The 15,062-nt window shown below is 49.6% G+C and overlaps 1 protein-coding gene across 1 annotated transcript; it reads right to left on the bottom strand.

Moving 5' to 3' along the window:
• Positions 1 to 9,129: 9,129 nt before the first annotated feature.
• On the bottom strand, positions 9,130 to 11,393 carry LOC120922808 (gastrula zinc finger protein XlCGF17.1-like). The gene is made up of 3 exons (XM_040334810.1): positions 11,237 to 11,393; positions 11,034 to 11,157; positions 9,130 to 10,945 (listed from the first exon to the last, which is right to left on the bottom strand). The coding sequence occupies exon 3, from the start codon at positions 10,334 to 10,336 to the stop codon at positions 9,554 to 9,556; it is 783 nt and encodes a 260-aa protein (XP_040190744.1). The 5' UTR covers positions 10,337 to 10,945; positions 11,034 to 11,157; positions 11,237 to 11,393; the 3' UTR covers positions 9,130 to 9,553.
• Between the last annotated feature and the right edge of the window lie 3,669 nt (positions 11,394 to 15,062).

The following is a 15,062-nucleotide window of genomic DNA, read 5'->3' as shown; positions in this document are numbered from 1 at the left end:
TTCCTCTGAGGGTCTTCTGTAGAACAGTCTCTGACCATTTCCTCTGAGGGTCTTCTGTAGAACAGTCTCTGACCATTTCCTCTGAGGGTCTTCTGTAGAACAGTCTCTGACCATTTCCTGTGAGGGTCTTCTGTAGAACAGTCTGACCATTTCCTGTGAGGGTCTTCTGTAGAACAGTCTCTGACCATTTCCTCTGAGGGTCTTCTGTAGAACAGTCTCTGACCATTTCCTCTGAGGGTCTTCTGTAGAACAGTCTCTGACCATTTCCTCTGAGGGTCTTCTGTAGAACAGTCTCTGACCATTTCCTCTGAGGGTCTTCTGTAGAACAGTCTCTGACCATTTCCTCTGAGGGTCTTCTGTAGAACAGTCTCTGACCATTTCCTCTGAGGGTCTTCTGTAGAACAGTCTGACCATTTCCTCTGAGGGTCTTCTGGAGAACAGTCTCTGACCATTTCCTCTGAGGGTCTTCTGTAGAACAGTCTCTGACCATTTCCTCTGAGGGTCTTCTGTAGAACAGTCTCTGACCATTTCCTCTGAGGGTCTTCTGTAGAACAGTCTCTGACCATTTCCTCTGAGGGTCTTCTGTAGAACAGTCTCTGACCATTTCCTCTAGTAAGTCTTCTGTAGAACAGTCTCTGACCATTTCCTCTGAGGGTCTTCTGTAGAACAGTCTCTGACCATTTCCTCTGAGGGTCTTCTGTAGAACAGTCTCTGACCATTTCCTCTAGTAAGTCTTCTGCCTCTGACCATTTCCTCTGAGGGTCTTCTGTAGAACAGTCTCTGACCATTTCCTCTAGTAAGTCTTCTGCCTCTGACCATTTCCTCTGAGGGTCTTCTGTAGAACAGTCTCTGACCATTTCCTCTGAGGGTCTTCGGTAGAACGGTCTCTGACCATTTCCTCTATGACGGTCTTCAGTAGAACAGTCTCTGACCATTTCCTCTATGACGGTCTTCGGTAGAACAGTCTGACCATTTCCTCTATGACGGTCTTCGGTAGAACAGTCTCTGACCATTTCCTCTGACTGTCTTCGGTAGAACAGTCTCTGACCATTTCCTCTATGGCGGTCTTCGGTAGAACAGTCTGACCATTTCCTCTATGACGGTCTTCTGTAGAACAGTCTCTGACCATTTCCTCTGAGGGTCTTCTGTAGAACAGTCTCTGACCATTTCCTCTGAGGGTCTTCTGTAGAACAGTCTCTGACCATTTCCTCTATGACGGTCTTCGGTAGAACAGTCTGACCATTTCCTCTGAGGGTCTTCTGTAGAACAGTCTCTGACCATTTCCTCTGAGGGTCTTCTGTAGAACAGTCTCTGACCATTTCCTCTGAGGGTCTTCTGTAGAACAGTCTCTGACCATTTCCTCTGAGGGTCTTCTGTAGAACAGTCTCTGACCATTTCCTCTGAGGGTCTTCTGTAGAACAGTCTCTGACCATTTCCTCTGAGGGTCTTCTGTAGAACAGTCTCTGACCATTTCCTCTGAGGGTCTTCTGTAGAACAGTCTCTGACCATTTCCTCTGAGGGTCTTCTGTAGAACAGTCTCTGACCATTTCCTCTGAGGGTCTTCTGTAGAACAGTCTCTGACCATTTCCTCTGAGGGTCTTCTGTAGAACAGTCTCTGACCATTTCCTCTAGTAAGTCTTCTGTAGAACAGTCTCTGACCATTTCCTCTGAGGGTCTTCTGTAGAACAGTCTCTGACCATTTCCTCTGAGGGTCTTCTGTAGAACAGTCTGACCATTTCCTCTGAGGGTCTTCGGTAGAACGGTCTCTGACCATTTCTTCCTGAGGGTCTTCTGTAGAATAGTCTCTGACCATTTCCTCTGAGGGTCTTCTGTAGAACAGTCTCTGACCATTTCCTCTGAGGGTCTTCGGTAGAACGGTCTCTGACCATTTCTTCCTGAGGGTCTTCTGTAGAATAGTCTCTGACCATTTCCTCTGAGGGTCTTCTGTAGAACGGTCTCTGACCATTTCTTCCTGAGGATCTTCTGTAGAACAGTCTCTGACCATTTCCTCTAGTAAGTCTTCTGTAGAACAGTCTGATCATTTTTCATATTCTTTTTATAGGTGATAGACTGTGCACCATGGACGTAGCTCCGCCCGTCTCTATAGGGCCCCAAGAGAAAGATCCTGAAGACTGCCATAGATGACGACCTACTTTGTAGACGCACAGTGCACAAAACTGAAGCATTGTTGGGGCGGGGTTAGATTTTGATTGCTAGTGTTGAATTCTCCTGCAGGTGGCAGTATAACCCGGTCAGGAAATGGATAGAACAAGTCCTGTAGGCCCCGCCCCCTGCTGACAATCAGGAAGAAGACATGAACTATGTACTGAGGTTTATGTTTGGAACAATCTGGACACGAGGCTGAGCCGCTTCCTGTACAGTGATAAGTCCTGTACGCCCCGCCCCCTGCTGACAATCAGGAAGAAGACATGAACTATGTACTGAGGTTTATGTTTGGAACAATCTGGACACGAGGCTGAGCCGCTTCCTGTACAGTGATAAGTCCTGTACGCCCCGCCCCCTGCTGACAATCAGGAAGAAGACATGAACTATGTACTGAGGTTTATGTTTGGAACAATCGGGACACGAGGCTGAGCCGCTTCCTGTACAGTGATAAGTCCTGTACGCCCCGCCCCCTGCTGACAATCAGGAAGAAGACATGAACTATGTACTGAGGTTTATGTTTGGAACAATCTGGACACGAGGCTGAGCCGCTTCCTGTACAGTGATAAGTCCTGTACGCCCCGCCCCCTGCTGACAATCAGGAAGAAGACATGAACTATGTACTGAGGTTTATGTTTGGAACAATCTGGACACGAGGCTGAGCCGCTTCCTGTACAGTGATAAGTCCTGTACGCCCCGCCCCCTGCTGACAATCAGGAAGAAGACATGAACTATGTACTGAGGTTTATGTTTGGAACAATCTGGACACGAGGCTGAGCCGCTTCCTGTACAGTGATAAGTCCTGTACGCCCCGCCCCCTGCTGACAATCAGGAAGAAGACATGAACTATGTACTGAGGTTTATGTTTGGAACAATCTGGACACGAGGCTGAGCCGCTTCCTGTACAGTGATAAGTCCTGTACGCCCCGCCCCCTGCTGACAATCAGGAAGAAGACATGAACTATGTACTGAGGTTTATGTTTGGAACAATCGGGACACGAGGCTGAGCCGCTTCCTGTACAGTGATAAGTCCTGTACGCCCCGCCCCCTGCTGACAATCAGGAAGAAGACATGAACTATGTACTGAGGTTTATGTTTGGAACAATCTGGACACGAGGCTGAGCCGCTTCCTGTACAGTGATAAGTCCTGTACGCCCCGCCCCCTGCTGACAATCAGGAAGAAGACATGAACTATGTACTGAGGTTTATGTTTGGAACAATCTGGACACGAGGCTGAGCCGCTTCCTGTACAGTGATAAGTCCTGTACGCCCCGCCCCCTGCTGACAATCAGGAAGAAGACATGAACTATGTACTGAGGTTTATGTTTGGAACAATCTGGACACGAGGCTGAGCCGCTTCCTGTACAGTGATAAGTCCTGTACGCCCCGCCCCCTGCTGACAATCAGGAAGAAGACATGAACTATGTACTGAGGTTTATGTTTGGAACAATCTGGACACGAGGCTGAGCCGCTTCCTGTACAGTGATAAGTCCTGTACGCCCCGCCCCCTGCTGACAATCAGGAAGAAGACATGAACTATGTACTGAGGTTTATGTTTGGAACAATCGGGACACGAGGCTGAGCCGCTTCCTGTACAGTGATAAGTCCTGTACGCCCCGCCCCCTGCTGACAATCAGGAAGAAGACATGAACTATGTACTGAGGTTTATGTTTGGAACAATCTGGACACGAGGCTGAGCCGCTTCCTGTACAGTGATAAGTCCTGTACGCCCCGCCCCCTGCTGACAATCAGGAAGAAGACATGAACTATGTACTGAGGTTTATGTTTGGAACAATCGGGACACGAGGCTGAGCCGCTTCCTGTACAGTGATAAGTCCTGTACGCCCCGCCCCCTGCTGACAATCAGGAAGAAGACATGAACTATGTACTGAGGTTTATGTTTGGAACAATCTGGACACGAGGCTGAGCCGCTTCCTGTACAGTGATAAGTCCTGTACGCCCCGCCCCCTGCTGACAATCAGGAAGAAGACATGAACTATGTACTGAGGTTTATGTTTGGAACAATCTGGACACGAGGCTGAGCCGCTTCCTGTACAGTGATAAGTCCTGTACGCCCCGCCCCCTGCTGACAATCAGGAAGAAGACATGAACTATGTACTGAGGTTTATGTTTGGAACAATCTGGACACGAGGCTGAGCCGCTTCCTGTACAGTGATAAGTCCTGTACGCCCCGCCCCCTGCTGACAATCAGGAAGAAGACATGAACTATGTACTGAGGTTTATGTTTGGAACAATCTGGACACGAGGCTGAGCCGCTTCCTGTACAGTGATAAGTCCTGTACGCCCCGCCCCCTGCTGACAATCAGGAAGAAGACATGAACTATGTACTGAGGTTTATGTTTGGAACAATCGGGACACGAGGCTGAGCCGCTTCCTGTACAGTGATAAGTCCTGTACGCCCCGCCCCCTGCTGACAATCAGGAAGAAGACATGAACTATGTACTGAGGTTTATGTTTGGAACAATCGGGACACGAGGCTGAGCCGCTTCCTGTACAGTGATAAGTCCTGTACGCCCCGCCCCCTGCTGACAATCAGGAAGAAGACATGAACTATGTACTGAGGTTTATGTTTGGAACAATCTGGACACGAGGCTGAGCCGCTTCCTGTACAGTGATAAGTCCTGTACGCCCCGCCCCCTGCTGACAATCAGGAAGAAGACATGAACTATGTACTGAGGTTTATGTTTGGAACAATCTGGACACGAGGCTGAGCCGCTTCCTGTACAGTGATAAGTCCTGTACGCCCCGCCCCCTGCTGACAATCAGGAAGAAGACATGAACTATGTACTGAGGTTTATGTTTGGAACAATCTGGACACGAGGCTGAGCCGCTTCCTGTACAGTGATAAGTCCTGTACGCCCCGCCCCCTGCTGACAATCAGGAAGAAGACATGAACTATGTACTGAGGTTTATGTTTGGAACAATCGGGACACGAGGCTGAGCCGCTTCCTGTACAGTGATAAGTCCTGTATGCCCCGCCCCCTGCTGACAATCAGGAAGAAGACATGAACTATGTACTGAGGTTTATGTTTGGAACAATCGGGACACGAGGCTGAGCCGCTTCCTGTACAGTGATAAGTCCTGTACGCCCCGCCCCCTGCTGACAATCAGGAAGAAGACATGAACTATGTACTGAGGTTTATGTTTGGAACAATCGGGACACGAGGCTGAGCCGCTTCCTGTACAGTGATAAGTCCTGTACGCCCCGCCCCCTGCTGACAATCAGGAAGAAGACATGAACTATGTACTGAGGTTTATGTTTGGAACAATCGGGACACGAGGCTGAGCCGTTTCCTGTACAGTGATAAGTCCTGTACGCCCCGCCCCCTGCTGACAATCAGGAAGAAGACATGAACTATGTACTGAGGTTTATGTTTGGAACAATCGGGACACGAGGCTGAGCCGCTTCCTGTACAGTGATAAGTCCTGTACGCCCCGCCCCCTGCTGACAATCAGGAAGAAGACATGAACTATGTACTGAGGTTTATGTTTGGAACAATCGGGACACGAGGCTGAGCCGCTTCCTGTACAGTGATAAGTCCTGTACGCCCCGCCCCCTGCTGACAATCAGGAAGAAGACATGAACTATGTACTGAGGTTTATGTTTGGAACAATCGGGACACGAGGCTGAGCCGCTTCCTGTACAGTGATAAGTCCTGTACGCCCCGCCCCCTGCTGACAATCAGGAAGAAGACATGAACTATGTACTGAGGTTTATGTTTGGAACAATCGGGACACGAGGCTGAGCCGCTTCCTGTACAGTCATAACTTTTTATTGACACACAAAGTGCAAATAGAAGGTCGGTTCCTACAAATACAAAATGTAAAACCATAAATAAATATCTCCGAGCCCGAGGGGTTCATTTACTAAAGGCAAATCCACTACAAGTTCACTCGCTGTAGATCTGAGGGGAAGCTCTGCTGATTTCTATCATCCAATCACATTCAAGCAAAAATTGAGTTTTGTTATTTCCCGTGTATGTCCCCCTCAGATGTACAGCGACTGCACTTGTGGTGGATTTTCCTTTAGTAAATACCCCCAATGTTTTCCCGGGAGGGACTCCGGCATCCTCCATGTGGGAATGTAGAACTCCAATGAATGGGAAGTGTTGCCCCTCTATAGATCACATGGAAGGCCACGGACTCCGGCATCCCCTGTGTGGGAATGTAGAACTCCAATGAATGGGAAGTGTTGCCCCTCTATAGATCACATGGAAGGTCACGGACTCCGGCATCCCCTGTGTGGGAATGTAGAACTCCAATGAATGGGAAGTGTTGCCCCTCTATAGATCACATGGAAGGTCACGGACTCCAGGATCCTCCGTGTGGGAATGTAGAACTCCAATGAATGGGAAGTGTTGCCCCTCTATAGATCACATGGAAGGCCACGGACTCCGGCATCCCCTGTGTGGGAATGTAGAACTCCAATGAATGGGAAGTGTTGCCCCTCTATAGATCACATGGAAGGCCACGGACTCCGGCATCCCCTGTGTGGGAATGTAGAACTCCAATGAATGGGAAGTGTTGCCCCTCTATAGATCACATGGAAGGTCACGGACTCCGGCATCCCCTGTGTGGGAATGTAGAACTCCAAAGAATGGGAAGTGTTGCCCCTCTATAGATCACATGGAAGGTCACGGACTCCGGCATCCTCCATGTGGGAATGTAGAACTCCAATGAATGGGAAGTGTTGCCCCTCTATAGATCACATGGAAGGTCACGGACTCCAGGATCCTCCATGTGGGAATGTAGAACTCCAATGAATGGGAAGTGTTGCCCCTCTATAGATCACATGGAAGGTCACGGACTCCGGCATCCTCCATGTGGGAATGTAGAACTCCAATGAATGGGAAGTGTTGCCCCTCTATAGATCACATGGAAGGTCACGGACTCCGGCATCCCCTGTGTGGGAATGTAGAACTCCAATGAATGGGAAGTGTTGCCCCTCTATAGATCACATGGAAGGTCACGGACTCCGGCATCCTCCATGTGGGAATGTAGAACTCCAATGAATGGGAAGTGTTGCCCCTCTATAGATCACATGGAAGGTCACGGACTCCAGGATCCTCCATGTGGGAATGTAGAACTCCAATGAATGGGAAGTGTTGCCCCTCTATAGATCACATGGAAGGTCACGGACTCCGGCATCCTCCATGTGGGAATGTAGAACTCCAATGAATGGGAAGTGTTGCCCCTCTATAGATCACATGGAAGGTCACGGACTCCGGCATCCTCCATGTGGGAATGTAGAACTCCAATGAATGGGAAGTGTTACCCCTCTATAGATCACATGGAAGGTCACATCTAGATTATGAGGGACGGATATGGAGGACACAGATCTGGTGACTTACTGAATAAAAGAAATGGATGGGGGGGGGTATAGACTTTGAAGGGGGTCTAACACAAACATTTATAGAACAATAAAGATTGGCAGCCTTTTATCTCACGAAGTGGGGGGTACAGAAGACAGATACACGAGTATAGGGTTGGGAGGGCGTGGTCAATGGATCTCCAACATGTTTCGGTGGTGAGGGAATGCCTCTTCCTTCTTCAGGGCTTATGCTCTCTATGGAGTGTAATTAAATCCGGACAGTTTTTATTACACGACTTGTTTTTGGGGCTAAATAAAATGGGGGTGTCGCCGTATCCCCGTGGAGAAGGGGTGTCCGGTTTACACTTCGTAGATTTCAGACCATATAGAAAGAGGAGGTCTTATTCCCCCGAAACATGTTGGATGTTCTTTATACTGATCACCGATCTCCACGACTGTCCTCACCCTATAGACAGAGATAAGTATACATTGTACGGTGACGGGATCTCTATACGGTGACGGGATCTCTATACGTTGTACGGTGACGGGATCTCTATACATTGTACAGTGACTGGATCTCTATACGTTGTACGGTGACGGGATCTCTATATGTTGTACGGTGACCGGATCTCTACGTTGTACGGTGACGGGATCTCTATACGGTGACGGGATCTCTATACGTTGTACGGTGACGGGATCTCTATACGTTGTACAGTGACCGGATCTCTATACGTTGTACGGTGACCGGATCAATATACGTTGTCTGGTGACGGGATCTCTATACGTTGTACTGTGACCGGATCTCTACGTTGTCTGGTGACCGGATCTCTACATTTCACCTCCATTGCAGGATGGTCTCTTCTATACAGATGAATACAATCTCACACTTCATTGGTCCAATGCTACTTTATCTCCACTGGAGTTTACAATGAGTTTAGGAAGGGTTCTTTACAGTAAGGGTGGATAAGCATCCAATACCCCATGAGGTAGTCATTTCAGAATCAATAATGGAACTTGGGAAAGTTCTTACAGCTAATAACATTTACACATATAATTATTACAGAACAGCACCATTCTGATCTAGAAAATTGACCTCCTGTAGACCAAGACTGCTGGAGTCAGTGAAAGGCCTATCTGGGTGGACTGTGTGACTGGTCTGGGGGGTTGGGTAATGATTCTAGAGGGGCCGGTCTGGTGGTTGGGCAATGATTCTAGAGGGGCCAATCTGGTGGTTGGGCAATGATTCTAGAGGGGCCTTTCTAATGGTTGGGCAATGATTCTAGAGGGGCCAATCTGGTGGTTGGGCAATGATTCTAGAGGGGCCAATCTGGTGGTTGGGCAATGATTCTAGAGGGGCCAATCTGGTGGTTGGGCAATGATTCTAGAGGGGCCAATCTGGTGGTTGGGCAATGATTCTAGAGGGGCCGGTCTGATGGTTGGGCAATAATTCTAGAGGGGCCGGTCTGATGGTTGGGCAATGATTCTAGAGGGGCTGTTTGGGTCCTGTCTGCTGTATGATTGGTCTGGTGGTTGGGCAATGATTCTAGAGGGGCTGGTCGTGTTCTGTCTGCTGCTTGGGCAATGATTCTAGAGGGGCTGGTCGGGTTCTGTCCACTGTATGATTGGTCTGGTGGTTGGGCAATGCTTCTAGAGGGGCCATTCTAATGGTTGGGCAATGATTCTAGAGGGGCCAATCTGGTGGTTGGGCAATGATTCTAGAGGGGCCGGTCTGATGGTTGGGCAATGATTCTAGAGGGGCTGGTCCGGTCCTGTCTGCTGTATGACTGGTCTGATGGTTGGGCAATGAATCTAGAGGGGCTGGTCGGGTCCTGGTCTGGTGGTTGGACAATGATTCTAGTGGGGCCAGTCTGGTGGTTGGGCAATGCTTCTAGAGGGGCCAATCTGGTGGTTGGGCAATGCTTCTAGTGGGGCCAGTCTGGTGGTTGGGCAATGCTTCTAGAGGGGCCAATCTGGTGGTTGGGCAATGCTTCTAGTGGGGCCAGTCTGGTGGTTGGGCAATGATTCTAGAGGGGCCAGTCTGGTGGTTGGGCAATGATTCTAGAGGGGCTGGTCCGGTCTTGTCCGCTGTAGTTGGGCTTTCCTTTGGTTAGGAAGCTCTTCTAGCAGTCGGAGGGAAAGGTGAGTTCTGCGGTGTGTGATGAGATTGGAGCTGTTGGAGAAACATTTCCCACACTCTGGACAGGAGAACGGTTTCTCCCCAGTGTGGACACGTCGATGTCGGAGTAGATGGGGGTTGCTGGTGAAGAACTTGCCGCAGTCCAAGCACATGAATGGCCGCTCTCCCGAGTGTGTGCGTTGATGTTTGAGAAGGTTGGAGTCCTGGTTAAACCTCCTGCCACACTCGGCGCACTCGAATGGTTTCTCTCCGGTGTGAATTCGGAGGTGGCGAACCAGGTGGGGGTTTCGGGCAAAACGTTTCCCACACTGGTGGCAGGCGAAGGGTTTTTCTCCTGTGTGAGTCCTCTGGTGCATGAGAAGGTTGGAGCTGCTGGAAAAGAATTTGCCGCATTCTGTACACTTGAAGGGTCGCTCACCAGTGTGGGTCCGCTTGTGGCGGATTAGATGGGGGCCGCATGAAAAACACTTCCCACATTCTAAACATACAAAGGACTTCTCCCCCAAGGCCTGAGCCCCGGGGGCACTTGTAGAGTTATGATAGGATAATGAGATTCCATCCATCTGTGGCGGCTCCGTGTCCCAGGAGGCCAGCTGACTGGCAGAACCTCCTTCACAAGTACTCAGAGCCGGCATGTAGATATTATCTGATAAGTTTCCATCACTAAACGCAGAGCCAGACTGCTCCCTAAAGTTCTGAGACATATAATCGGATTGTCTGTTACCTGCTGCGCTGTAAAAGTCACCAAGATTTGCTTCCTCAAATAATCCAGCTTCCTCTTTAATGTCACCAGATGTATAAAGTCTGTGATTGATGGGTGTATACACGTCAGAGTCAAGGTCCTCTTCCCCCGAGTAGGGTTCCTCCTTCACAATGGTAGTCGTGTACTCGTCGGGATCGAGCGGGATGGTGACATCAGTGCTGGGAAGTTCTTCCTCGTCACTTAAGTGGGGTGGCCCCTTAACATAATCACATGTGAAAGAAGGAGTAGGGACTGTTGTGAAAAGACCGGCGGTGGTAGGACTGCCATGGTCAGGTGAGTAGGGTTCCTCTTTTACTAAGTTCCGATGTAGCTGGTGGATAAATGTCCATGCCGAGAAGACTTTCACAACGGGAATGCAGTTCTTCAGTGAAGGAATATTGTGCGGTGTGTGGAGAATCCTCCGCCATGTTCTTCACCAATGTTCTCTGCACCTCCTCCGCTTCGAGAACGTTCATCTCTTCCCCATGACTGGTAATTCCAGAGCTCCTGCTGTATATGGAGGGGCGGCTATGGAACTCTTCAGGTGACACATATTTGGTTGGAGGTCCACCTGCATGATATGAGGATACAGAGAAGGGACATCATAATCCATACCGTATCATAATAACAGCAACACAATAACGAGTGTAATCTCTTACCCGGATCCGGGAGGGTGTGGGGATCCTCCATCATGACGTCCTTGTAGAGATCCTTGTGTCCTTCTAAATACTCCCACTCCTCCATGGAGAAATAGACAGTGACATCCTGACACCTTATAGGAACCTGACACACACAATGATACAGTCACCATCCAGACACACCCCTTGTCTGTTACTGGATAATGTCCCAGAATCCTCCTCACCTCTCCTGTCAGCAGCTCGATGATCCGGTTGGCCAGTTCCAGGATCTTCTGCTTCTTGTTGCTTTCGGGTGTCACACAGCGAGGTGGAGGAACTGTGGTGGAGCTCTGCTGTAATCAGAGACAAAAAACGGAGACATTTGATCAGACAGACAATTTCACAACCCAGTAGCCTAAAAATGCCTTATTTAAGCCTGCATGTCTCTTTTATGTCTTTTTTTGTTGGTTGTTACACGTTTTGTCACAGTGTGACGAGTAGGGTGGAGGTCCTCTGGCCCTGAACGTCTTGGGAGTGGGTGGACATGGCCTTCTGGCTTAGTTCTCCCTCCCTCATCCTTCGGGGGATGAACGTCTTGGGAAGTGGGTGGACATGGCCTTCTGGCTTAGTTCTCCCTCCCTCATCCTTCGGGGGATGGACGTCTTGGGAGTGGGTGGATGTGGCCTTATGGCTTTAGTTCTCCCTCCCTCATCCTTCGGGGGATGGACGTCTTGGGAGTGGCTGGACATGGCCTTCTGGCTTAGTTCTCCCTCCCTCATCCTTCGGGGGATGAACGTCTTGGGAGGGGTTGGACATGGCCTTCTGGCTTAGTTCTCCCTCCCTCATCCTTCGGGGGATGGACGTCTTGGGAGTGGGTGGACATGGCCTTCTGGCTTAGTTCTCCCTCCCTCATCCTCCGGGGGATGAACGTCTTGGGAGTGGGTGGACATGGCCTTCTGGCTTAGTTCTCCCTCCCTCATCCTTCGGGGGATGAACGTCTGGGAGTGGGTGGACATGGCCTTCTGGCTTAGTTCTCCCTACCCTCATCCTTCGGGGGATGGACGTCTTGGGAGGGGTGGACGTGGCCTTCTGGCTTAGTTCTCCCTCATCCATCGGGGGATGGACGTCTTGGGAGGGGTTGGACATCCCTCATGGGGTCTCCCTTCGGGGCGGAGCCCCATCTAGTACTTGGGTGGGTCTGTTTCGGCAGACCTTCCAGAGAAAGGGGTCCGTCTGGTTTCGGCCAGATGGACCATGTGAAGTACCCTCCGTCCCCCGTCTGGAGCCTAACACCCCCCCAGGGGATCAGAGGAAGGTCCTTCCTTGTGGAGACAGACGTAGCACCCATTGCACGTTTTGTGTCTCTCTCTATGTGTTGCACTTTTTTTGGCACCAGGGTGGAGTTTTTGGGCGTTTCACACGCCATGGGCTTCTCAAAAAAAAAGTAACCTAAAATTGCCTTCATACTATCTTTTTTTCTATAATCTTAAACTCGATAGATTTTTTCTTTAGACATACCATACAATATATAATACAACCCAAAAAAAAGCACATATATGACATACAAAAACACAGATACTGGGAGGTGGCCCCCCCCCCCCCTTGATGTTTTCCCCAATTCCCCCTTATAGCAAAGGAAAGGGGATGAAAGAATGAAAAAAATAGGGGGTGTGAAAGGGGAGGAGGAAGAGGAGGGGGGGGAGACAAGTCTCTTCATGATACATTAAAAGGGGGGTCCCTGGGGAAAAAAAAAAAATTAAAAGCCAGCAGCTCCACAAACTGCAGCTGCTGGCTTTTAATAAATGGACACTTACCTGTCCTGCTGTCCTCGATGTCGGCAGTAGGGTTCCCGGCGTGATGCCGAAAGGCGACACTGCCGCCGCCCCATTGCGGGTAAGGGAAGCCGGCAGTGTAGCCTTTTAGCCCAGCGGCCAGGGGAGGAGGAGGAAGGGAGCCCCGCAGTGACGTCACGCCCTGTGGCCGGACTCCTGGTAGTGGGAAAGGATATCCTCTCCCCTCCCGCCCCGAAAGGTGGCAATTGTGACCACCAGAGGGGGGGAGGAATTCGATGAGCGGAAGTTCCACTTTAGGGTGGAGCTCCGCTTTAAGTGCTAGTGCATGTTGTGTGTGGTTGATTTCTTCAATAGTTACCTATAGTGTGAGGGAAAAAATAAGGAAAATATATAAAAAAAAGGGGGGGGAAACGGGGGGCATTTCCCGCACCCCCCCACCAATTCCTATTCTGTAAACTTACGTGCCTAACTTCTCCATTACTATGTGTCTAATATTCTACCTAATAAATATTACTTGATCTTTATGTGTCTCTGATGTAGTGAATTTTTATGGTGTCCTTCTCCTCGAAAACCGGCGGCAGAGGAGAAGAAAAAAAATCCTTTAAAGGGGGAGGGGGGGGGGGGGGGTCTGGTAGGGAAGTCCTCCCGTATATAAACAACCTATAACAACTTAAACAAATACATACCGTATATACTCGAGTATAAACCGACCCGAATATAAGCCGAGGCACCTAATTTTACCACAAAAAATGGGAAAATGTATTGCCTCGAGTCTAGGGTGTCCATCTGCATGCCTCACTGTGTCCATTGCCTCACTGTGCCCATGCCATCACTGTGCCCATGACTAGACTGACGTTTAACTTGGGAGGTCTATTGGAAGGGGGTGCCAGCATTGAAAAATCGTTGCCTCCCCAGCCGTAGGTCCCCCAGACAACAAATCAACCAAATGGGGCTACATGTGTGCCAAGTTTCGGGTCCAAGGGACCTACGGACGGCCGGGTAGCAGGTCACCAGAGAAAATTACTGTTTAACATGGGAGTCTATGGACGAGGTGCCCAGTTTTCAAAAATCGAGGTGCTACCCCGGCCGATAGGTCCTCGAGGGAAAACAAACCTTGCACACTTGTAAAGGAGAAATGGGGCAACATGTGTGCCAAGTTCCGGGTCCAAGGGACCTTTTGACCGGCCGGTTAGCGGGGTCCCCAAGTCACCAGAGAAATGACCGTTTACATGGGAGTCTATGGAAGGGGTGCCCGGCATTGAAAAATCGGTGTGCTCCCCGGCCATTGGTCCCCTGGACAACAATCTTTGCACACTTGTAGAGGAAGAGTGGGGCTACAGGTGTCCCAAGTTTGGGGCTCAGGGGCCCTACGACCGGCCAGTACCGGGTCCCCAAATTCCGGGAGATCAGGCGCAAAAAGGTGACTCGAGTATAAGCCGAGGGCTGCATTTTCAGCACCAAAAAATGTGCTAAAAAAACTTGGCTTATACTCGAGTATATACGGTACTTCTAAAAACGTCGTATTTCGTCTCTTGTTTATCTCCTTCATTTCAGGCGTCTCTTAAACAAAAGGCAATTTGCGAGTTCTTTATCTACTTTCTAATGTGCTTGAAGCTCGCTCTATCTCCGGGGCATATCGCCTCCAACCTGCCCAAATTTCTCCTGTTGGTCTCTTGCGCCCACCTTTCCGCCTCCATCATTACGTCCACTTCCCTTTTCCATTCTGCCAGCCTTCATACGATCTACGCGTTTCAGCCATGTCTAGGCAGGATCTAGTGGAGTCACACCTGTACCAGGGAATAAGACTCCGAATCGTTTCCTTACCCTCTGTGCCGCACACAATAACAGCATTTTTCCACCCAAGGTGGAGCCCTTTCCTAAAAGTTCCTCAAGGGACACAGGATTAAGGGAATCAGAAACATCCTGAAGGTTGGTAGAAAATTGTGCCAACGATCGTCTGGTTTTTCTCTCAACGTTTCCCAGAGCAAAGGAAGGAAATAGCGTACGAAAATTCTCCTACAGCAAAGGCTTTCTTTTTTTATCGTTTCTGATCATGTGCGCTCTTTCGTATCTTATTTTATCATTAGTTCTCTTCACATGTGAGAAAACTTTGGGATTTTTTGACCTTGTTTGCAAAATTTGAAAGATCGAACCTTGTACAGAATCTTTCTTCCGATCTTCTCATCGTGTGTACAGCAGGTTGAAGGGGAAAAAAACACACATTGGATGGAATCCTCCCCGCAGTGCGATTGCTTTTTGGCTTCCCCGCTGTCAGAAG

Source organism: Rana temporaria, unplaced genomic scaffold (assembly GCF_905171775.1).
Source record: "Rana temporaria unplaced genomic scaffold, aRanTem1.1, whole genome shotgun sequence".
Taxonomy (NCBI): Eukaryota; Metazoa; Chordata; class Amphibia; order Anura; family Ranidae; genus Rana; species Rana temporaria.
Note: the sequence above shows the minus strand (reverse complement) of the source record. Positions and strands in the feature narration are given on the sequence as shown.